The sequence below is a fragment of the Camelina sativa genome, chromosome 6, assembly GCF_030686135.1.
Source record: "Camelina sativa cultivar CO46 ecotype springtype chromosome 6, ASM3068613v1".
Classification (NCBI taxonomy): domain Eukaryota; kingdom Viridiplantae; phylum Streptophyta; class Magnoliopsida; order Brassicales; family Brassicaceae; genus Camelina; species Camelina sativa.
The window spans coordinates 27235157-27259002 of NC_141885.1; the positions used below are offsets into that span (position 1 = coordinate 27235157).

Sequence of the window (23846 nt, forward strand, 5' to 3'; positions counted from 1 at the left end):
ACGAGATCAAACATCAGTGAGATCGGCGGTAGTAGTACCTGCAAGAAAATTAACAAAAATGGAGGAGATGAGTTTGCTTTGGAGTTTGTAATAATCGAATGGAAGAGAATGGCCAAAGAAAGATAACGAATAAAACTTACACGAATATTTTGACGGCGAAGATGGAGGAGTATTTGCGAAGAAGACGCTCAACAGTGTACCATTGAGATCGGTCTGATCCGTCTTGATAACCAATACGAGGCATGTGGAGTGAAGCTTTTGAATGAAAACAAAAGTAAAGATCGTTGGGAACACTTTTTGAGGAAAGACATCAAAGAGCAAGAAAGCAATTAAGTTTTTAGTACCTGATTTCTGAGAAGCAGAGAATGAAGCTTTAGCCAAGCAACGTTCAAGGTCTGGAATTGAAATGCTACTACGTGGGAATTTACGCCTCGGGTTGTAAGATTGTGTAACTGCCAGTTCCACCCATAGAGGTCTACTATCTTCTATGTTTTTCTGGTCATCATTGTCTGCGCAACACAAATATAGATGAGAACTCGATGATCTTATTAGAAAATCCAAAAGGAAGATCGCAGTAAAAAAGTTCCAGACCATCAACGTTTATGAGATGCAGGTCTCCAAGATGAAGGTCTTTAAATTCAGATGCTCGATGGTACGCATCAGGTACAGTATTAGAAAGTTTTGACAGAGCATCAAACATTCCTCCACGTCCCCAATTTCCAGAGTCATCAACACAGCTGCCATAAATAAATTTTTGGAGGTTTTAGAGCTACTTGAGTTTTGGTAGTTTAGTAGACCAATTAAACAGAGTTTTACCTGAAAATGATTGCTGGCTCGTGAGAGACAGTTGATGGATTTGTACAGTCTCCATAAACAAATTGAACAGATCCTGCATCTGAGCTAGAGTCGACATCATCAGGGAAAATAGGTTCTTCCACAGACAAAGACCGATAAACGTGTGCTTCCCAATCGGCTAACTTCTTCTCTTCTGCCTTTTTCCTTGCAGCCTCAACTCTCAGATGTCTTTCCTCGGATAAATTCTTTCTATCTCCCAACTCCAGAATTTTTTCATCCTTGCTTGATCGTGAGGCTTCTTTCAATTTCTCAACCCATGAAAGGTAAGAAGCTTCATCAAGCTCGAAATCCAGACTTGCAGATGATGAATTTCCTCGCAAAGTGTCACTCGTATTAATTTCAAACTTTCTTGCTTCCTTATCTGGTTCAACGTTTTGACGTATTGCAACAACTTTCTCAGCAAGAGAACTTATTTCTACCACTTTCAGGTCATCAGATTCTTCACTATGAATCTCCCCAGGATCAAACCTTTGTAAACCAAACACTAGAGACCGCAAATCACCACGATCTTCTTCTTTCTCTTCCATAGTATCTCACACAACATTATGACTAAGCTGCAACTTTTCTCTGCCCTCCTCAAAATAACCTGAAACATGCGCATTTAGAATATGATATTCCTTTTAGATGACTTTGTGATTGGAAATACTACGGCAGACCTCTTCCACAGTATGTTCAGTAACGAGGTTTATAGACAGAACATGACTGATTTGTCCAATCCGATGAGCTCGTTGCAAAGCTTGCTTATCCACCTGCGGATTCCAATCTTGTTCATAAAATATAACCTGCATATTAAAAAAAAAAAAAAACATTAGAAAGCACTGAAACAAATCATACTTATCTTTCCATTTCCGCAAGAAATCACCAGGACAAAAAAGCCAGAAAAAACGTGCAGTATCAGCAGCAACAAGATTCAAACCGACTCCCCCTGCTCTTGTTGAGATCATAAAAACAAAGGCATTACTTGCATCAGCTTCAGAATCCAATCCTCTTTCTTTTTTCGTGCTGAAACTCTTTATTGCAGCAAAACGTTCTTCAGCCCGTACTGATCCATCAAGGCGCTCATAAGAATATCTACGAAGCTCCATAAAATCCTGTATTTGGTACAAGCTACATTGTCAGTGTACTCTATGTTGCACCAACCTTATAGAAAACAAAAAAGCTTTATACAGAAACCTGTAAAATATCGAGTGTAGAAGTCATCTGGGAGAACAGGAGGACACGATGTCCACTATTATGGAGCCTCTTAAGAAGTTGATCCAAGACTAAAAGCTTACCACTCGCCTGTCAGTACTTAATTGTTAATGAACAAAAAAATTATTCTATGGAACGTATAGGAGAACTGTTTGGATAGTAGTTAATGGATACCTGAACAAGGTGTTCGCCCTCTTGAAAAGGTTCCGGTTCAATACCTGGAAATAAGAAAGGGTGGCTACATGTTTTCCTTAGCTGTATCACCTGCTCAACAAAACAGATTGGGAGATATATAAAAATCGCATATCTTTCACCAAATACATAGCAAAAGCATTTTATGAAATAAACTGAGCCGCGTGATATAGACATAAGAAACTAACTTACAATATTTTGCAAAGACGTGTGATTGGTTCCTCCAGAAGACAGTGCGAGAAGACCTGGAAGCTCTTTCCTCAATATGGAAGTATATATCTTCTTTTGAAGACTGACGAGTGGAACCATTCTATTATATAAATACAGTAAAATAAGATAATCATACAATATAGATACTTTTACTGGAGACTGAAGAACATTAGCCAAATATGGTCAAAAAATTTACACAGTCAGCTCCGTTAGAGGAGGCAACACCAGATTTCCAGACTCAATGAGCAAAGATTTTGTACGCCTTAGCATAAAGGCACTTAAGATGAACTTCAAACTCTTATATGTTTCCTTGTCATTTGATACATCAAGACCTGATTTAACTCAGAGGGTATGCACATGTTAGTTGATACTTTTTACATCTTCAGAAATGAATCTCAAGACAAAAATGTCAAAGTGCGTAGGACACTATAGGGCTTCTGCGAGCGAACCTGATAAAAGTTCCCCAGGCTCTTTGAATGCGAAAAGGAACTGATCCAGTGTCCCAAAAACTAGTGGCATGCAAAAATGCATCAGAGCCCAAAGTTCGGTAAGATTGTTCTGAATAGGTGTGCCAGTAATCAAGAGACGTCGTGGAATGAGAAAATTGTCAAGTAAGACATTGTAAAGAACCTGTGACATAGCCAATTTTTATCTTAGATGATTTCCCAAAAACTAGTGGCATGCCAGAACCTGTGACACAACCTAAATACTAACCAAACAGGTTTTTAACTATAGAAGCCTATAGACTATAGAGGGTGTCTAATCTATCATGGTACAATATAAGCATATGATATCGAGCAACTAATTATCTATCATTCAGTGCACAAATCAATGGATTGTGTAGTTAGGCATACGCTGTTGGGTTTCTTGAGTCTTTGAGCTTCGTCAATTATAGCATACTGCCAAGGAATTTGAGAAAGAAAGTCCTGATCCACCAGTGCTATGTCATATGTTGTCAGCAACACATCAAACGGTAACAAATGTCCCTGAAAACATGAAAAAAATAAGGATATAAACAATACACACAACTTCCAAACCCAAAAGAACAACAATTTTGAGTATCACTTAACTATTTCAATAACTCGGTTCAAAACTCACCTTAGAGCTCTTCTTGACATGATCATACATTGACTTACGCATATCCCGACGGGAATCCTTATCACCAACATATCTAAGAAGTTCAAGATTTGGAGTGAACCTATTTATCTCTGATACCCAACCATCCGTTACGCTTAAGGGACATAGCACCACTGCCAACAAATCAACCCATATGATATCAGAACTTGTATACTAACCAGAGAAACTAGATAAAAAATGTGACAAGCAGATCTCAGTGACTCACGAAATGGCCCAGGCAAGTCTTGATGAAACTTCAAATAACTCAGGAAAGAAATTGCCTGGAGAGTTTTCCCAGTCCCATCTGTTTCAGTCCTTTGATTAGACTAAACACAATCAATTAGAACAATACAACATTTCAAAAACGATGGCAGTACCTCGTCTCCTGCAATTAGAATCAAAAACGTTCGATTACTTTGATATTTGCACTTTCTTAGTCGAATTATCCTAAACTTTGCGCACAAAGAAGGATCTGTAATGGATTCGAAGACCTACCGAGAACGACATTGACGCCGAGTAGATATTTCCCTATAAGCCAAGAGACACCTTCGACTTGGTGACGCTTTAGACGCCGTGACCCCAAATTCTCTACAATCCGGAGGTGACTGCGCCTCCTTCTCGAGTATAGTTTTCGCCGCCGCTTCGAGTCGCCGTTCGTACTTCATCGTCGAAGGAAGGGACTTTTGGCGGTGAACTCTCTCTTTCGACATTTTTTCTTTATCATAGGCAGACCGGGACCGGTTTAACCGGGAATTGACTAAGAGACCGGAAAATGAATTTAGATCTCAGACGACGTCGTTTTATCTTAACAGTGACACATGTATGTCTCCAAACCATGTTAAGTATTTGATGGATAAGTAGATAACACTAACCTTATATCAATGGAAATAAGTTTAATTAAATTGTGGGGTTTTGATTGACCGAAAACTTTGTTGAATTTAAACAACCGGCATGTATATTTTATTTGCTTAAAAGAATTCACAACTATCACTCATTTCATAATTGGACCTAATTTGTACAAACGTTAAGTTATCTATATATCAGATATGAATAAGCAAATGGTGATATGATGGACGTAAATTTGTGAGCGGTCGTTGATTTTTCGTAATGAGAATGCAAATTTCATATCCACATTATTGTATATATGTAGATATATATCGTTGTTACAAAATTTATATGTTTAATTAATTAAGTTTGCAAATTAAATATGTTACTTTATGCTAAACCATCCCTTGATTATAAATGTCGTAGTTAAATAATATTTATACCTTATACAATTGTATAATGTCGTGTTAAAGCAATCTCTATCATGTCGTGATTTATATTTGTATAATTGTATATCAAACGCAAACTCAGTATCCAAGCTTGAATCTTTTGGCGCCTATCTTTTGAACATTTGGATAGATTAACCATAGCTTGGAGTATCTGAGCGTTATCTAAAACAAACTCAACATCCAAACTTGAGTCTTCTAACGTCTATCTTTTGAACATTTGGATATATTAACCATCGTTTGAAGTATCTGAGCATTTGAAGAATTTGAATTGAGGTTTTTCACATATGGGTTTATGTGATCAATATGATACACTAATCATACGCGTCTTATGTATTATTATATATGGACAATAATTTTTTTAACTTAAGACAAATATATTTTTATGTGTTAATATTATTATGAAAAACTATAATAAATTTTTATCCGATTTTAAAAAAATAACAAATAAAATGACATCATAGTGATATGTATATTGGTTGATAATTCATCATATGAAGTCCAGTCTATACTATTTATGTTTGCTTACAACGACTTTAATCACATATATTCATTATCAACAATTAAATCTTAATAAATAATTTTGGTTGTTTCCAAATGTTTCAGAAAATTAGATTGAGATTTTATATGGAATTAATTCTCTAGTTATTATTAGATTAAACTTTAAAATACAGTTGTACTTTTAGTGTTAGTGTTCCTCTTATATATAAAACTTATACAACATGCATTATGCATTTGGTGAACAAGCAATCGTATTGGAGAACTTTTAACCAAACATAACAAAACAAACAAACAAAAATAAAATAAAAAATCATATGGGGAAATACTAAGATAATTCTATGAAAGCCTAATTGGGGAAATAATCGCAAAGGCTTCCAAAATACAGACAAGTGTGTCAGTGTGTGTGTGAGTGAATGTGGTGACGTCAACAGATTCGGCATCGACGGCCTCAAAATGATGAGAAGAGACACATAGGACCTACGTCAATCACCTTTGATTCCATCGTTGGCAATATGGGGTCAGAAGATTAAACATTTAATCAAACTTATAATCATCATAACTCTCTTAAAATATTTAATATTTTGGTCGTAGCACTAACATAATGTATATTCTCCCACCATTACTCCTCCATTCACTCTGTCTTAAACTCCTCTCGAGTGCTTTATGGTAACAAGGATCCATCTCTATGTTTTCAACGCATACATATCACACATAGATCCATTTTGTTGCCGTATCCCTTAAGTAAATTTTGCTCTTATATGGGTTACACATGATAAACTGGTCATGTACGTAACCCAGCGAAAGACCTCAGTCACAGTATCTAAAATAATTGCATATCAACGTACGGTAAATCTTTTTTTTAACAAGAAAACAACACATTTGTTATTCGGTCAATATCTCACCGACTGATCGCACCATATTGGTTTCGCGTGTACCCAAGAAATACGACTTTTTAACATAATAGTATAATTGGAGAAAGCTGTTTTGTTCATGCCATCTCCATGCATGATGTTGTTTTATTTAGAAGATACTAATTAACAGACATAATTTACAAGATTTTGTTAGCTAGCTAGCGCCTTCCATCTAGTACATATGAATTTTGTTATCCTAAATAATTTTTATGATAATATGTTATCCTAAAGCAATGCGTTTTCTTTTTTTACGAAACACATCGTAATAATGAAAAACAGGATTGGCAATAAAATACGTAGTTCTCATTTCTCTTTAGCAAAACTCAGTTCTCTTATTATATTTTGTGACAATATGGGACTATGGGAGCTAATTAGATATCTTAGTGTCAATCTGTTTTTTACGAAACACATCGCTTAAGGTTTTATTTATAAACAATTTCAATCGGGTTATTTTTTAGTATCCTCTATACGAACCAGCTTGCATATGGTCTTACTAAAAAAATTAGATCGAACCCGGTTTAACTCACTTTTTGTTAAGATCGGCTTTTGCGGAGCGCACCTTGTATCGTAGGGACGTATTAGAATATGTTTTGTATCTACTATCTAGCTTTATCTACTAGAATCTCTTACCATTTTCTTTTATATATCTTGTATGTATAAACACTTGCAAAATCCTATATATATAAAGAATACGCTTAACGGTTTACAACTACGAACTCCACATGTTTATCAAGTATATATAGCTGCTTTCATAATGTTCAAAATTAAAACATGTAAATCGATATCATGGCGTATACTTATATAAATTATAAAATATGGGCGCCCTATGGTTTGACATGGTTTATTGAAGATCATTGTTCCGAAGACTTGTCTCTAAATGTTCTCCAAACTGAAGACATATGAATGAGGGTTCTATGATTTTAACGTTGAAACCCGAAAACACAATGAGTTTCTTTTATAATTTAATAATGTATCAGTCTCAACTCTCAAAAGTATTTTATTATAATCGAAGTGGGTCGATTTGAAGCTTCATTAAAACAAAAATATTAGTTGATTTAACCAATGAGATTAAATGATTAATGCACAAAATAAATCGACATGGTAGTGGGCATTTTAAACAAGTTTTAATTATAAGTTGTCAAAAAAAGGAACTCTTAATTAGTTTTTAAATTGATTACAACATAATTATCCACAAGACGCATACATACAACATAAAATGTCCAAATCTATCATTAGGATCAACTTGTGAAGTGTCGGTGATCACTTCTCGGTTCTCGTTGTCTGCTTCATTCTTTTATCTTGATGTACACGTATTTCTTGTAACCAACAATTCAATATTATGACTGAATATTAACAATAATTTTGTTAGTTTCATGAGCAACAACTAAAAGTATTTTGATTAATGATCGGTACATGTGTCGTGTGACGCAATAATTTTCACTTCCAAGTTCTAATCACACTAAGTTAAAATTTATATTAAATAAACATAAAGCAATGGCTTAGTATTATGTCTGCCATTTTCGATTTTTTCTCGATGTCCAAATTTGCTCATGTCTTCCACAAAAATCACTCAACTTTTTTACCCCACCATAGTATCTAAACATGCACACATCCACGTATCCATTCAATTTACTAAAAAAAAAAAAAAGGGTATGAAATCTATATATAACATATGCTTTGCGTGTATGAACGAAAACTATATACTATAATTTACATATTACAAAAAAAAAAAAAAAAATGTTGACCAAAATGTCTCTCCCTATCCCGCCGAAATTTCTTCCACCGTTAAATCCTCCATCGATTCATCATCACCAAGCTCCACCACCACTTGCCCCGCCACGCGCAGCCATATCAATATCTATACCAGAAACCGGTTTAGGACGTACCGGAACAATCATCGACGAGTCCACGTCGTCAGCTTTCCGTGACTACCAATCTTTATTCGTGTCACAGCGTTCCGAGACAGTCCAACCGGTCGTAATTAAAACAATCGAAGGTTCAATACCGGTTGATTTCCCTTCCGGTACATATTACTTAGCCGGTCCAGGACTATTCACTGACGATTATGGCTCAACGGTTCATCCTTTAGACGGTCACGGTTATCTCCGTGCGTTTCACATCGACGGAAACAAACGGAAAGCAACTTTCACGGCGAAGTACGTTCAAACGGAAGCTAAAGAAGAAGAGCACGATCCCGTGACTGACACGTGGCGGTTCACTCACAGGGGTCCTTTCTCGGTGTTGAAAGGTGGGAAGAGATTTGGAAACACGAAAGTGATGAAGAACGTGGCTAATACTAGCGTTTTGAAATGGGCTGGGCGGTTACTTTGTTTATGGGAAGGTGGTGAGCCGTACGAGATTGAATCTGGATCGTTGGATACCGTCGGAAGATTTGACGTAGAGGTCATCAACGGTTGTGATGATGATGATGATTCTTCCGACAGAGATTTTGCTGGTCATGATATATGGGACACAGCCGCAGATTTGTTGAAACCCATACTTCAAGGTAATGTTTTTGTGTTAGCTAATAAAGTAAAGTTTAGTTAAATTAAAAGCATGTAGTCCATTATTCAGACAGCGGAGTAATATTAATTAATGTAACGTAAACTATATGGTTAAAATTTTATTTATATATTATCTAGGTGTATTTAAGATGCCACCGAAACGGTTCTTATCACATTACAAAGTCGACGGTCGAAGAGATAGACTTTTAACCGTCACTTGCAACGCTGAAGATATGCTTTTACCTCGAAGCAACTTCACATTTTGTGGTAACTAATCTTTTGATTCTTCTTAGAAACATTATTTAAAATAAATTTCTACTATTATTATAATGCAAAATTACTATTTTACAGAGTATGATTCGGAATTCAAGTTGTTACAAACGAGAGAATTCAAGATCGATGATCACATGATGATTCATGATTGGGCCTTCACGGATACTCACTACATACTCTTTGCCAACCGCGTGAAGCTTGATCCAATTGGTATAATAGAAGCTAACTAACTACTTCTGTTACAAATTAAATCATTTACAAGAAGAGTAATACTACGGTTGAAAAAAACTGATTATGTGGATGAATATATTGTCAGGTTCCATGGCGGCGATGTGTGGAGTATCACCGATGGTATCAGCGTTATCGTTGAATCCAAGCAACGAGAGTTCCCCGATTTATATCCTCCCAAGATTTTCAGATAAAACTATGGGAGATCATCGAGACTGGAGAGTTCCTGTCGAAGTGTCTTCTCAATTATGGCTAATTCACTCCGGAAACGCTTATGAGACTAGAGAGGACAACGGCGATTTAAAGATTCAGATACAAGCTTCCGCTTGCTCCTACCGCTGGTTCGATTTCCAAAAAATGTTTGGTACGTTAGTTCAGCTACACCATATTGAAAGCGTAATTAACCCCTTTCACAAGTTGGGGCTTTTAAATGTTCAAAAGACTGTTATTAAACATTTTTGAAAATAATAATAATCTTACAGGCTACGACTGGCAAAGTAACAAGCTAGATCCTTCTGTTATGAATCTAAATCGGCGACGACGACAAACTACTCCCTCATTTAGTTAAGGTGTCTATGACCTTGGACCCTGTCGGAAACTGCAAGAGTTGTGATGTAGAGCCTCTAAACGGCTGGAACAAGCCGTCAGATTTTCCAGTCATAAACTCATCATGGTCCGGGAAAAAGAACAAGTACATGTACTCTGCAGCCTCGTCAGGAACTCGAGGCGAACTTCCCCATTTCCCATTCGACATGGTCGTGAAGTTTGACTTAGACTCGAACCTCGTCCGTACGTGGTCTACCGGAGCTAGAAGATTCGTTGGTGAGCCCATGTTTGTCCCAAGAAACTCCAACGAGGAAGGAGTAGAAGAGGACGATGGTTACATTGTTGTCGTCGAGGTACGTACGTGTATACAATACTTTACTGTTCGCTTCTTTCTTAAGTGGTTTTTGTACTAATACAAATTAGTCATTTACTTTTTTTTTTATAGTATGCGGTTTCGGTGGAGAGATGTTACCTAGTGATATTGGACGCAAAGAAGATGGGTGAATCCGATGCGGTCGTGTCGAGATTAGAGGTTCCGAGGAATTTGACATTTCCAATGGGTTTTCACGGTTTATGGACTAGCGACTGAGCTTTGTGGATAATGATTTTATTTCAATTTACTTGTAAATTTATAAATTTTACGATATTTTTCTGTTTGGTACACTTTGTAAAGAAAATAAGGTGTTGAAATTGTTCAGCCATAGTTATTGTACTATAGTGTACACTGTATTTAAACAAAAATGAAAGCCTATAGTAAATAATATAAACAAAGTGTATAGTGGAAAAATAATAATTAAATTATTCGTGTTATATTGTTCTTTTTTTTTTGTTTCAATATAAAATATAACCTTTGGCATTTTTCACAGGAATTGAAAATAAAAATACATTATACTATATTATGCTCATATATATATCAAAATTCAAACAGATGATTCTTAACATTTTGTCATACAGTATTTAATTAATGTTGAGTCTTTTATGACCAAGGTTAAACATTTTTTGACAGAAAAGATGTGTAACTTTGCATAAAAATTTATTCAAGAAAATATTTATATATTTTAAGTATCAACCAATAAGGGAACACTAACTGCTTACGTGGTCCCTTTTGAACACTATATCTAAGTACACGTCATCATCATATTATTGGGCTGGGCCGAGAATAAATTACTTGTTTCTTGTTTGACCATAATTCCGGTAGCGTTGACTGGACGCTCCTACTTACAAACAACAAAGCCTCTTTCGAACAAAGAGGGTTTCTGCAAAACCCCTTATTTTTGTTTATTCAAACGCCGGCGAAGAAGAGAGCGAACCACTGAGAAAAGAGAAGAAGAGGATCAGTAACCGCCATGTCGGGGTTTTCGTTTGGTCAATCCAATTCCGTTGGAGGTTTCTCATTCGGATCTTCTTCCGTAACTAATTCATCTTCTGCTGCATCTACCACTTCTCCGTTATCTTTCTCATTTAACCAATCTTCAAACCCTAGCTCCGCCGGATTTGGTTTCGGATCCACCGCAGCATCATCAACCCCTGCTTCCTCCACAACCCCATCTTTTGGATTCGGAGCTTCCTCAACTCCTTCGTTCGGATTCGGTTCCTCTGCTTCATCGACTCCTTCTTTCGGATTCGGATCCTCTGCTTCCTCGACTCCTTCATTTGGATTTGGAGCCAATGCTTCTTCATCTGGTTCTGCGCCGTCTCTGTTTGGTTCATCTGCTGCTGCTCCTGCTTCTGCTGCTGCTCCTGCTTCTTCTCCTTTCGGATTCGTGACTTCCTCGGCTTCTCAGCCTGGTTCTTCTCCGTTCGGAGCTCCGTCCTCCTCCTCCTCCGCAGCTCCGTCTTCATCTCTTTTCGGAGCTTCTCCGGCTTCAGCGAGTAGTGGTTCATCATCTCTCTTTGGATCTTCCTCATCTTTATTCTCCGCTTCTTCATCTGCTTCCGCCTCGAGTTCACCTCTCTTTGGAGGATCCTCATCCGCCTCTGCTTCAACATCTCCTCTTTTCGGCGCGCCTTCTTCAGCCACCGCTTCGTCACTTCCCTTCGGCGTTGCCTCATCAACCTCTGCCTCCTCATCATCCATCTTTGGAGCCACCGGCTCGACACCTTCATTTAGTGTTGCCTCATCAGCCTCTGGCTCCTCACCTTCAATCTTTGGAGCCACCGGCTCGACACCTTCCTTCACTGTTGCCTCATCAGCCTCTGGCTCCTCACCTTCAATCTTTGGAGCAGCCGGTTCGTCACCGTCTATCTTTGGTTCATCTTCGGCAGCGGGTTCAACTCCGTCTCTCTTTGGATCGTCCTCGTCAGGCGCAACAGCTTCTTCACCGTCCCCGTTTGGATTATCTACCATTAATCCCTCGCCTGCCTCAGCTTCTCCTTTCTCCGCGTCTACCGGATTCTCTTTCTTGAAAAGCACAGCAAGTTCGACAACTACCACCACTGCTTCTGCTCCTCCACAAACGGCTTCATCAGCTTCCTCCTCTTCTTCTTCCTCCTTCTCATTTGGTCCACCCGCAAGTTCAAGCTTTAACCTTTCAACCGGAAGCTCAGCAGCACCTGCCTCTAGCACACCCGGAGCAGTGTTTTCTATTGCAACCACCACCACTACTACTACTTCTTCTTCTTCGACTCCCGCTGCTACTAGTGCACCAGCTTCTTCAGCTGCAGCTTCTACAATGGGTTTCCCTTCTTTTAGTGTGAGTTCATCTGCCACCAACACCACTCCGGCTAGCTCTGCTGCTACATTCGGTACTGCAGGATTTAGTTTGGCTAGCTCGACTCCTGCCGCTGGATCTAGTAGCTCCTTTACTGCGTTTGCTGTACCCCAGACTTCAACACCTGCATCATCTTCACAACCACAAACCACTACTCCTACATTCTCATTCAGTAAGTTGTTGTTTATGTATTGTCTCAGGATTTGTTTGTGATTTTGCCTATCCCATTTGTCTCGATGATTAGAAATAAGAGTTATGGGAATCATTGTTTAGGATTAGATATGTGTTTGATGTACTTAATCGACCTTACTCATTATGCTTTGGTTTTGCCTTCTGCATATAGTCTATGACATGAATACATACCTGTCGAGTTGTTTTACGGATCAGAAGCTATAGTTCTTTTTTTCTTTCTGAGAGAAGTATTGTACTATTGTTGTTGTTCAGGTGTTCCATCTTCGACTTCTACTACTGCTCCTGCTACCAGTTCTGCTGCTACAACACAGACATCTCTTGTTGTGGCTTCGAGTAGTGGGTATGCTCTTCTCATTTTTTGACCAACACATTATGACCTAAACGGCTGTACATGTTCGACCTTCACCTCGATTATGTTGTAGCTGATGTTTACTTTGTTATATGTTTCTTGTTATTTATTAGGACGAGCACAGCTGTTGCTCCAGTGGCTGGTTCTCCAAAGCTGCCATCTGAAATAACTGGCAAAACTGTTGAGGAGGTAAATCTTTGCCCTCTTATTCAGTTCGACATTTATCTTTTTTTGCCATTTTATATACATAATATTCAAATGTTGTTTTTTTTTTGACGTTTGTAGATTATCAAGGAGTGGAATACTGAGCTACAAGAACGCACAGGGAGATTCCGGAAACAGGCAAATGCAATAGCAGAGTGGGATAAGCGGATCTTGCAAAACCGTGATGTTCTTTTAAGACTTGAGGTGAAATTACTTTTGTCATATTATGTAGTCTCTGTTAAAATTTCTTCTGTTTTGAATCTTCAGAGACAATTGTTTTGAGCAGACCTTTTAGTTTGCATGCTTAGCTCATATAGGCCCATATTGTATAATAGCTCATTCTATTTGTGTACTTCACCAACAAACAGATTGAAGTTGCAAAAGTGGTTGAAACCCAATCTAGCTTGGAACGTCAGCTGGAATTAATCGAGACTCATCAGCAAGAGGTATGCGATATAAGTCTTATATCTCTATGTCAATCTGTAAATGAGGTCCCTGATTGTAACATGCAGCGGGAAATCATTTGTGCCTCATCTGTGGGAAATTGAATTTCTCTTGGTTCATTATTTACTGTCCCACACTGTCGCACTCTTTTTTTATCTGAATTTTTCTGACATGGAGATCGTTTACCTTCTTCCTTGCTTAATTCGAAATTGGGCAAGTAAATGCCAAAGCCACTGTGCTAATCATCTGAATTCCGTGTTTGTGTTTTAGGTTGACAAGGCTTTGCAAAGCATGGAGGAAGAGGCTGAGCGTATATATAATGACGAGCGGAAATCACTTCTTGACGATGAAGCAGCATCAACTAGAGATGCAATGTGAGTACTCTTCTAAGTCTTTCCACCATCATCACCTTTCTGCTTCAGACTATGTGATGAATAATGAAGAAAAACCACAGACACGGAAACAAATATGATTTGATCTTTGCTTAGAATTAGCTCTACCTTGCGCATCCTATATGCTTTATTACAATATACTTTGTTTTTTCATCCCAGGTATGAACAGTCTGAGCTTGTAGAAAGAGAATTGGAGCATATGACTGAACAAATCAGATCGATTATACAATCTGTAAATGCAAACCAGGTACATACGTCGTAACTTCTCTCACATACTATTACTTTTTTCCTGTGAAGATACATCGTAAACTTTTATGTGTGAAATAGGGAGGAGAACTTGAAGCAATAGATGGGATGAGTCCACTGGATGTAGTTGTAAGAATCTTGAACAATCAACTCAGTTCCTTAATGTGGATTGATGAGAAAGTAAGTTTTATTAAAAAAGTAAATTAATTGTCTTGTTCTCATTGTTTACAAAAACTACAATTGTGTTAACTTAATTATTGTTGAAACACTGAACAGGCAGAAGAATTCTCTTCTCGGATTCAAAAAATCGCATCTCAAGGTTCTAGTGGAGATCGTGAATTAATGGCACCAAAGCACTGGATGTCTTGATATTTTTTTTAGTTTCGTGTTATTTCTCTAGTCTCTATGCAAGAAGTGTCTGAGATTTTACAATAACACATGATAAGTTTTTTACCATAAAGATTTGTATCATCATTTGAAAAATTTGATTGACTGGTTGGTTTGTTGTTGTAATCCCAATTTTAATTAATTACTCTTCATTAAAAGTAATAGACTCATCATAGCACATAGCTTTTAATGTACACCGTCTAAAGATGGTTAAAACGACGACGTGGCATCTATATTTCGGATTTGTTACCTTTATTATTTTTTTATTTTTTTATTTTTTTGATGATCAAAGACTTTTCTCACATAGAAGAATAGAGACGAGTCACGACGTATCACACGCGTATCGAAACAAAACGTTGTTAGAGAGAGTTTCTTCGATTCCGGCGACCTCATTGGTGGTGTGACACTACTATTGTCCCTTTTCTTCGCTTTACACTCCTTGACCGGTTTCGATGGCGGACGGAAACGCCGCTTCGCGTTACGTGAAATTGAGGAAAGAGCAGGCTCCTGTCGAAGAAGATATCACACCCGGCGAACTCAACCAACCCATTGATGTTCCTCAGGTACCTTAGATCCTCTCTCTCTCTCTCTCTCTCTCTCTCTACATTACTCTATCGCACGTTTCTAGACAACTCCGATCTCGCAATTTCTCCAGATCTGTCGATTTCATGGTTTTGATCATCTGTTTGTGGTGGTAGAGTTCTAGCTGATTCCGATTGTTGTCTATGCTGATTCTAATTGTTGTTTGTGTCGATCTAGACCTCTCGATGAGGTGTATTAGATGGATTCGTTGTCCTATTTGATTGCGGATTATTGTAACTAGTCTCTGTTGATTTGATTTCTTTGATCAAATGTTGGATTTCTCCTGATTTGTCCTGCAATAGATCTTTGTGATGTGATATATAGCAAAAGCTTTGTTTGTATCTTTAGTGGCATGAACATATATAGCTACTGCTTCTTTTGAAGTTTTGGTATCAACACTGATTAGTCTCAAAATAAGGCCAGAGTTTGGTAACGTTCCTTTGAAGTTTCCCATATGAGAATGTGTGATGGAATGGAGAAACTCGAGACTATCTTTATATGAGATTTTTGAATTTCTTTTTTATTATGGGAGTCTTTGTGGTTTGGCATTTTATACGTCTGAGCTTAAACATTACAAATTTTACAATCTAGACTGCTTTTTTTTGTTTGTTTTAAATTGTTTACAGTTGAATGTTCGAAAGTGCCATGAATGTATGCAAGTTCTACCTGAGACATATGAGCCTCCTTCTGATGAAAACTGGACCACCGGCATTTTTGGTTGTGCTGAAGATCCAGAAAGCTGTAAGCTTCCCTCTTTGTTTTGTAACTGTCCAGATGTATGATCCTTAATCACCTCTTCTTGTGCATGAGTTCCATATTACTTTTGGCGAAATTTCTCAATTGTAGTTTGATATGCTTCTTGATTCTTTTTTTAATGGATGATAATCACTTCTGAGGACATTTTTAACCAATGCTATTGTGTGATTTTGCAGGCAGGACTGGTCTCTTTTGCCCGTGTGTACTGTTTGGGCGTAACGTTGAAGCTGTGAGGGAAGAGATTCCTTGGAACCAAGCATGTCTATGCCATGCAATATGTGTCGAAGGAGGTATGGCACTTGCAGCAGTAACCGCACTCTTCAGTGGCTACATTGATCCTCAAACAACAGTCGTGATATGCGAAGGCCTCTTCTTTGCTTGGTGGATGTGTGGAATCTATTCAGGTTTGTTCCGCCAAGAACTCCAGAAGAAATATCATCTCAAGGTAAGCAAAAGAACACGCGTAAGGTCATTCTCATAATATTTCAGATATGATCTCTGATTGAACTTTGTGATATTCTTGCAGAATGCGCCTTGTGATCATTGCATGGTTCACTGTTGCCTGCACTGGTGTGCTTTGTGCCAGGAACACAGGGAGATGAAGAATCATCTTTCTGATACGGAAGCCTCATCATCAACTACAATGGATCCTCCCCCGGTTCAAGAGATGAACACCGAGGAGAAAAGAGACGCTTCATCTTCTTCGTCTTCGTCCCCATCATCTGCCAAAAGCCAACACAATGATCTCGAGATGGTCCCTCTATAGGAAACGTTCCATATATGCTCTAAAGCTGTTTATCCCGTGCAGAGAAGTTTTCGTACCAGATGATTCTATTTGCCCTTAGGTTTTAAATATGCAAAAGTTTGTTCTAAGAACAATTGTCATTATTTACTTGACATTTTTCAGAACTTAATTCATGACTTCACTGAATCTCTTGTGAGAAGGTAGAAACTATCTGTCTCTGAACTATTTGGTGATTAAACACTAGATGATTTAAATTGATTCGTACTCAGACTGTTCGTTATTTTGTTAGTCAATACTTACAAAATTGTTAAAGAGGATACCGTAGCACCCGTGGCCTAATGGATAAGGCGTTTGACTTCTAATCAAACGGTTTGATTGTGGGTTAGAGTCCCACCGGGTGTGTAAGTAAAATTTTGCTGAAGTTGACGAAAACAAATTAGAATTTTTGCTTATAGTTTCCTAAATCGTAAATTCCAGTAAATAAATTGCAGAAAGAATAACATTTTTCCCGACTATTTTTTCCTAAAATATTCTGTTATTGGTCATCACATCATAATCAAGATGAAGGTCTAGACTTAACTCAAAACATTGATGATGTAACTTAGGAAACCAAAATGAATTGACAAATGTATTCACTTTCACTAATCCAGATACTTGTTGTTTTGAAACCTTTGACGAGTTGACCTTACTAGCACTAGTCCAACACTTGGCCTCTGTTCTCAGGTCATAATATCCTATCAGTAATCCAGGAAGGTGGAGGCCACAACAGCTTGGCATACTCATGGTGTTGGCTCACCAGCATCATTTCCTGAGACATAAAATCACACACTCCAAAATTCTCATCACTAATGGTGTTCAAGTCTTCCCAATCAAAGACGAAACCGTCGAAGAAGACACTTCCACCATAGAGAAGTAAAAAATCAGAAGCTGAAGCGGAGAATGAGGAATCATCACCGAGGAACAACATTTTATCCCCAAGATCCTTAACCTCAACCCAACTCTTGTCTCTTTCCACAAACTTAAAGACCTCAATCTTGTGGGTTATATTATGCAGTATAATGTCAGAAGCGTGATGCTGGATATCATCTTCCTCGAAGTTCAGAAGGTCATCTGATTCAAGTTCCCTGCTTATCATATCGACCAGCAACATTACACCAGAGGATTCAACCAGAAACTTCTTGTCACCGCCACCGCCAAACACAGGACTTGCGGCCAGTACTGTCAATTTCAGAGAAGGAATATCTACAGCCATAGTCGTCCCATCTTTCGTGACCGCAAAGAAACATCCATTGAACAAAATCACATCGCAAAAATAACAAGAAGGCATGTCGTCATTGATCACAGTCCATGCTTGAACCCAAGAAGTATACACAGCTAACCTTCCAGGATTACCAGAATTGTTAATCGTAAGCAACACAAACTTAGACTGATCCTCATCACTATCATCTAGATACTTGACAACAGTTTTTCCAACGCGTGGACTGTATTTACTAAGAAGACCATCATCAGCATCCAAGTAATGGAGCCCGAATTCACGACCCAATTCACGAACCTTGAAATTAGTCATATCAAGAAGGCAAGGGAAATGTCGATGTAAATCTGAATAATCACTCAGTGGATGGATACTCAACTTACGAGGTAGATGAGAATGTTCCTCGACTTTGACCAGCCATCCACCAATCAAACCCTCCGCCTGTTCATAGTTAGGCTTGATAAGTAAGATACTCCGCTGCGAGAGGCGGAACCTTTAGCCGGTGGTATCTGATGAGAAGACGACGTCGGGGTGGCTCGGAAAGTCATGATGTGACAGTACAAGGCGTTTATTCGGCTTGGCGGCGTTACGCCATGAAGAGCATACGCAACGGAACTGGAAAAGATCAAAGGAAGATTTTAGAGATTTCGAAATCAGCTCTAACATATCCTTCGGAAGCGTTCCCCAATCCACCACCATCGTTGTATTGATGAAACCCTTGCGGCGTTTCGCCATCAGTGTTTAACAAAAAAAAAAAAAATTATTTATAATACGATAGAGATTTGACCCGACCCGAATCTAATAACTAATCGGGTTTAGATAGATGTCGCTAAACCGAACCATAATATTATCAAACCGAACCATAATCAAAAAATTGATATTGATATTATCAATCGGATTAAGTCTCTCTCTCTCTCACTCAAACCCATTTTTCCTAAAACCCTCGTCTCTCTTCTTCATAGCCATGGCGAGGTTTCCGACTTCTCCGGCCCCTAACCTCCTCTTGAGGCTCTTCTCGTCAAACAAACGGTCGTCATCTCCTACTGCCGCGCTTTTAACCGGAGATTTCCATCTGATTCGTCATTTCTCCGCCGGAACAGCTGCTCGTGCGGCTAAGGATGAGAAAGAACCATGGTGGAAAGAATCGATGGACAAGCTTCGCAACATCGGGATCTCTGCTCATATAGACTCTGGGAAGACTACTTTGACTGAGCGTGTTCTTTTCTATACGGGTCGGATCCATGAGATCCACGAAGTTAGAGGCAGAGACGGCGTCGGAGCTAAAATGGACTCCATGGACTTAGAGCGAGAGAAAGGTATCACCATCCAATCAGCCGCTACTTACTGTACTTGGAAGGATTACAAGGTGATGAGATCTTTCTTGCTGATTCTGTAATTCTCGATTTCTTTTCAGATTCGTTTACTTCTCTAAATCGAAGTCTTAATCCTATTGAATTTCACTTTTTTTTATTTATTGTTGTTCAGGTTAATATTATCGATACGCCTGGTCACGTTGACTTCACCATTGAAGTGGAGAGGGCTCTACGTGTACTAGACGGGGCGATTCTAGTTCTGTGCAGTGTTGGTGGCGTACAGAGTCAGTCTATTACAGTCGATAGGCAAATGAGGAGATATGAAGTCCCCAGAGTTGCGTTTATCAACAAGCTTGATAGAATGGGAGCAGATCCATGGAAAGTCTTGAACCAAGTGCGTGTTAAACCTATTGATCATTCTATGCTTTAATTACTGAGTGAGTTTGATCAAGTATAGCTTTACTGGTTGTAACTTCTTTTTTTTTTTATCTTACTTCTCACTAGGCAAGAGCTAAGCTCAGACATCATAGTGCAGCTGTGCAAGTGCCCATTGGTCTAGAAGAAAATTTCCAGGGTCTTATAGACCTTATTCATGTGAAAGCTAATTTCTACCACGGATCCAGCGGGTTTGTGTTATTTATATTCATTATTTTAAGAATTGCTTATGTTGTAGATGGGGCACATGTATATGTTTATATGTTGTGACATTTTTGGTTTTTCTGTAAATTGCAGTGAGAATGTTGTGGCTGGTGATATTCCTGCTGATTTGGAAGGTTTGGTCGCAGACAAGAGGCGAGAATTGATTGAGACAGTCTCTGAAGTTGATGATATACTCGCAGAGAAATTTTTAAACGATGAGCCTGTATCTGCTTCTGAGCTTGAGGTTTGTTCTTTTTTTCGTTCAGATTCTTCGCATGAAACATAGGAGGATAATTCCCGAAATATAGATAGGTATTGTTGGCAACTTATGTTATTTAAATCGTTGATTTCACTTAAACAGATATCAATCCTGAGGGAATGTTGAATCATGCGGTTCCTAACTTGCCTTAGGCATTGACTCAATTTCATTGTGTTATCTTTCATTTCTATCGGCCATGAATTGCTACGTTTAGTTGCTCTTTTACTTGCAGTTTTGTTACTGTAACTGTTTTGGCCTGCTGTGTATATATGCAGGAAGCTATTCGTAGAGCTACCATAGCACAAAAGTTTGTTCCTGTATTTATGGGTAGTGCGTTCAAAAACAAGGTAATTGAATATTTGAATCTAAAGATTGTATTTGCTCAAATTTGGATTACATATTCACTTACGTTTCTCTTTGTCCTGTTGTATATGTGTGAAAAAATTTTCAACATCTACCGTGCTCCCTTAATTTTTGTCTGCAGGGAGTACAACCTCTACTAGATGGTGTTATAAGTTATCTCCCTTCTCCAAATGAAGTCAATAACTATGCTCTTGACCAGACAAATAATGAAGAGAGGGTACTCAACTTGTAACTTCATTTTATAGGAGAAATATGTCGGTTCTAAAGGAATGATTTTCAGGTAACCTTGACTGGATCTCCAGATGGACCTCTTGTGGCGCTGGCTTTCAAACTAGAGGAGGGTCGTTTTGGTCAGCTGACATATTTGAGGTGAATGCTGAACTCCCTCTTGACTATATATATATATATATATATGGGATGCTTTCTGAATAATAAAAGTATTTTGTGCCCTTCTGTTATGCATGAATTTGTGAATGCTAACTCATGTTTTTTGTTTGTTGATGAAGAGTCTATGAAGGTGTGATTAAGAAGGGTGATTTTATCATAAATGTCAATACTGGAAAAAGAATTAAGGTTAGTTCTTGGATCTTAGTATTGCTTTGAGATTAAAGTCATGAAGTCTTGTGCATAAATATATACCAAATTACACTGAAGAAGTAACGTTTTCTTGTCCCTGGCCTGACATTAATACAATTTTTCATCTGCTTCATGTAAACATAATCATAGATGCAAAATATCTGAAGTTCAGACTACTTGTCATCTTTTTTCTCTTAACCCTTGCAAGTACTCCCTCCCTGTGATACTTGATTTTACCTAATGGCTGTTTACTGTCTCTTGATCTAGGTTCCTCGCTTGGTCCGTATGCATTCGAATGATATGGAGGTTAGTTGAAGTTTATTTATGGTAGCTCCGTTGTGGCAGCTCTAGTGCCATGTGACTGGATTCTAAATTCTTATTCTATTTTCAGGATATTCAAGAGGCACACGCTGGACAAATCGTAGCTGTGTTTGGTGTTGAGTGTGCATCAGGTACAATAGAAAATTCTTCTTTGCTCCGGGGATGAAACTCTGATATTGTGTTTCTTGTTGGGTCAATTTTCTAACCTCAATACATAATCAGGTGATACATTTACGGATGGATCAGTGAAGTACACAATGACATCGATGAGTGTTCCTGAACCTGTTATGTCATTAGCTGTTCAACCGGTTTCAAAAGATTCTGGGGGACAGGTAACTACTGTGATTTTTTTTGTAACTAAACAATCACATGTTTCCTTTAATTTCTGGCCTTGAGAAATCTGCAATTGATATATATTTCATGTGTTAGTTTTCAAAAGCATTGAATCGATTCCAGAAAGAGGATCCTACTTTCCGAGTGGGATTGGACCCCGAGAGTGGCCAGGTATCATCATTTAAAGAACGCTGTTACTTCTCATCACCTTTCTCATATTTCACCTGTAGTATTCGACATTGCTGATTCTTCCATGTATCCTTTTGGGACAGACCATTATTTCTGGTATGGGGGAATTGCATTTGGACATCTATGTTGAACGCATCCGCAGAGAATATAAGGTGCCTGACTTTAAGCCTACATGACGTTCTTACTTCATCTCTTCTCGTCACTCGTCAGAATCCCTTATTTCTGGAAATTTCAAACAGGTTGATGCGACGGTGGGCAAACCCCGTGTCAATTTTAGGGAGACTATTACTCAGCGGGCTGAGTTCGATTACTTACACAAGAAGCAGAGTGGAGGAGCGGGTCAGTACGGTAGGGTTACAGGGTGAGTATAAAAAAGAGACTTACAGTGCTTAAATGATGTAATTTGGATCCTTTCTAAACCGATTCACGTCTGGTTAAATTATTATAATTTTTAGGTACATGGAACCACTTCCACCGGGTTCTAAAGAGAAGTTTGAATTCGAAAACATGATTGTTGGGCAAGCAATTCCGTCTGGTTTTATCCCAGCAATTGAGAAAGGTTTCAAAGAAGCTGCAAACTCGTGAGTGGTCTTGTCTTTCTCAATTCTCCTTTCCCTCTTGTTTTGGTTGAGGAAATGTTGTAAGTGATTGTGAAACCCGCAATTCCATTGCAGGGGCTCACTAATTGGTCACCCTGTAGAAAATCTCAGAATAGTATTGACAGATGGAGCAGCACACGCCGTCGATTCCAGTGAACTTGCATTTAAAATGGCTGCAATATACGCATTTAGACTATGTTACACAGCAGCGAGACCGGTGATTCTAGAGCCTGTGATGTTGGTCGAGTTGAAAGTACCAACAGAGTTTCAGGGTACTGTCGCTGGTGACATCAACAAGTAAGCTCCAAACATTAAACCCTTTAACAATACCTTTTCTCCTTGTCCTATTTAATATAATAACTCAACTTCTTGTTTTGTTTTCAGGAGGAAAGGTATAATCGTTGGAAACGATCAAGAGGGTGACGATTCAGTAATCACAGCCAATGTAAGAAGCAAAAGCAAACGATAGACAAATTTCCCCCACCAAGTTTTGAAACCGTTAACTAAGAGTGTAAATGTCGTTGTGTGTTTTAACAGGTGCCTTTGAACAACATGTTTGGCTATTCCACTTCTCTCCGGTCCATGACTCAAGGAAAAGGAGAATTCACGATGGAATACAAAGAACATAGTGCTGTGTCCAACGAAGTCCAGGCACAGCTCGTCAGTGCTTACAACGCCAGCAAAGCTGCTGAATAATCAAAGCCCTCGATAGATAGTTTGTTTTTTCATAATCTTGTTGAGAAGTCCAACATTATTATTTTATACGGTTCACAGAACCATCAACAAAATCACTCACCATAAATTTGCCTAATAGGCTTTGTCAGAAGAAAATCACTATGTTTACTGGGGCCATTAGGTAGGTCATATTTTTTGTTATCTCTATTTTCCACTAGTCCCACTCATCATTTTGAAAATTGTAAACCATCAAATATTTTTCAACAACGAGCCAACCAAAACAAAATCGTTCGAGACAACAACAATAATTGAGATGGATAGAGTCGTATTCACGTCAACAATTAAGAGAATGGGTAGAAGATGCAACAAACAGTCTCTAACAGACGACGTCAGACTTTTTTTTCTTTATAACTTCATCTCAAAGCCACTCCTTTATTTTCTTCTTCAACCGGAGTTGGTGACGACGACATCTCATCTCCCTTAAAATTACCATCATACCCTTCGGTTTAGTTGTTGCTCTT

The 23846-nt window shown here is 38.4% G+C and overlaps 3 protein-coding genes, 1 non-coding gene and 3 pseudogenes across 6 annotated transcripts; 5 read left to right on the forward strand and 2 right to left on the reverse strand.

Annotated features, from left to right (window-relative positions):
- Positions 1 to 136: 136 nt before the first annotated feature.
- Positions 137 to 4266, reverse strand: LOC104699449 (putative helicase CHR10; annotated as a pseudogene). Its single transcript, XR_015560042.1, has 14 exons — positions 4060 to 4266; positions 3791 to 3868; positions 3547 to 3698; positions 3303 to 3434; positions 2898 to 3078; positions 2645 to 2780; positions 2431 to 2548; positions 2221 to 2310; positions 2029 to 2136; positions 1512 to 1946; positions 817 to 1441; positions 592 to 737; positions 345 to 509; positions 137 to 255 (listed from the first exon to the last, which is right to left on the reverse strand). The product of XR_015560042.1 is annotated as a putative helicase CHR10 (transcript).
- Positions 4267 to 7944: 3678 nt separating this feature from the next.
- Positions 7945 to 10615, forward strand: LOC104793453 (carotenoid cleavage dioxygenase 7, chloroplastic-like; annotated as a pseudogene). The gene is made up of 6 exons (XR_015560043.1): positions 7945 to 8753; positions 8890 to 9018; positions 9103 to 9234; positions 9341 to 9616; positions 9735 to 10151; positions 10244 to 10615. The product of XR_015560043.1 is annotated as a carotenoid cleavage dioxygenase 7, chloroplastic-like (transcript).
- Positions 10616 to 10994: 379 nt separating this feature from the next.
- On the forward strand, positions 10995 to 14881 carry LOC104793454 (uncharacterized). The gene is made up of 9 exons (XM_010519808.3): positions 10995 to 12681; positions 12954 to 13041; positions 13164 to 13239; positions 13336 to 13458; positions 13623 to 13700; positions 13969 to 14072; positions 14250 to 14337; positions 14418 to 14516; positions 14613 to 14881. The coding sequence occupies exons 1-9, from the start codon at positions 11145 to 11147 to the stop codon at positions 14703 to 14705; spliced, it is 2286 nt and encodes a 761-aa protein (XP_010518110.1). The 5' UTR covers positions 10995 to 11144; the 3' UTR covers positions 14706 to 14881.
- A 62-nt stretch (positions 14882 to 14943) lies between these two features.
- On the forward strand, positions 14944 to 16992 carry LOC104793455 (cell number regulator 6). The gene is made up of 4 exons (XM_010519809.3): positions 14944 to 15286; positions 15932 to 16046; positions 16238 to 16506; positions 16588 to 16992. Exons 1-4 carry the CDS (start codon positions 15176 to 15178, stop codon positions 16825 to 16827), a joined length of 735 nt encoding a protein of 244 aa, XP_010518111.1. The 5' UTR covers positions 14944 to 15175; the 3' UTR covers positions 16828 to 16992.
- A 138-nt stretch (positions 16993 to 17130) lies between these two features.
- On the forward strand, positions 17131 to 17208 carry TRNAR-UCU (transfer RNA arginine (anticodon UCU)). The gene has a single exon. It is a non-coding gene; the product is annotated as a tRNA-Arg (tRNA).
- Positions 17209 to 17291: 83 nt separating this feature from the next.
- Positions 17292 to 18798, reverse strand: LOC104793458 (F-box protein SKIP23 pseudogene; annotated as a pseudogene).
- A 112-nt stretch (positions 18799 to 18910) lies between these two features.
- Positions 18911 to 23526, forward strand: LOC104793459 (elongation factor G-2, mitochondrial). Its single transcript, XM_010519810.3, has 18 exons — positions 18911 to 19424; positions 19544 to 19765; positions 19876 to 19997; positions 20104 to 20254; positions 20545 to 20616; positions 20754 to 20849; positions 20913 to 21001; positions 21139 to 21205; positions 21476 to 21514; positions 21600 to 21660; positions 21752 to 21861; positions 21959 to 22033; positions 22135 to 22203; positions 22291 to 22412; positions 22507 to 22632; positions 22726 to 22947; positions 23035 to 23095; positions 23188 to 23526. Exons 1-18 carry the CDS (start codon positions 19023 to 19025, stop codon positions 23344 to 23346), a joined length of 2265 nt encoding a protein of 754 aa, XP_010518112.1. The 5' UTR covers positions 18911 to 19022; the 3' UTR covers positions 23347 to 23526.
- Positions 23527 to 23846: the final 320 nt, after the last annotated feature.

What these genes read in the sequence shown, in the direction of transcription:
- LOC104793454 (XM_010519808.3), top strand. Translation starts at nt 11,145, where the DNA reads ATGTCGGGGTTTTCGTTTGGTCAATCCAATTCCGTTGGAGGTTTCTCA. An exon ending in CTGGCAAAACTGTTGAGGAG is followed by an intron (nt 13,240 to 13,335) that starts GTAAATCTTTGC and finishes TGACGTTTGTAG; the next exon opens with ATTATCAAGGAGTGGAATAC. An exon ending in TAATGTGGATTGATGAGAAA is followed by an intron (nt 14,517 to 14,612) that starts GTAAGTTTTATT and finishes AACACTGAACAG; the next exon opens with GCAGAAGAATTCTCTTCTCG.
- LOC104793455 (XM_010519809.3), top strand. Translation starts at nt 15,176, where the DNA reads ATGGCGGACGGAAACGCCGCTTCGCGTTACGTGAAATTGAGGAAAGAG. An exon ending in AACCCATTGATGTTCCTCAG is followed by an intron (nt 15,287 to 15,931) that starts GTACCTTAGATC and finishes AATTGTTTACAG; the next exon opens with TTGAATGTTCGAAAGTGCCA. An exon ending in TGCTGAAGATCCAGAAAGCT is followed by an intron (nt 16,047 to 16,237) that starts GTAAGCTTCCCT and finishes GTGATTTTGCAG; the next exon opens with GCAGGACTGGTCTCTTTTGC.
- LOC104793459 (XM_010519810.3), top strand. Translation starts at nt 19,023, where the DNA reads ATGGCGAGGTTTCCGACTTCTCCGGCCCCTAACCTCCTCTTGAGGCTC. An exon ending in TGGTGTTGAGTGTGCATCAG is followed by an intron (nt 21,661 to 21,751) that starts GTACAATAGAAA and finishes ATACATAATCAG; the next exon opens with GTGATACATTTACGGATGGA. An exon ending in TGGACCCCGAGAGTGGCCAG is followed by an intron (nt 22,034 to 22,134) that starts GTATCATCATTT and finishes CTTTTGGGACAG; the next exon opens with ACCATTATTTCTGGTATGGG.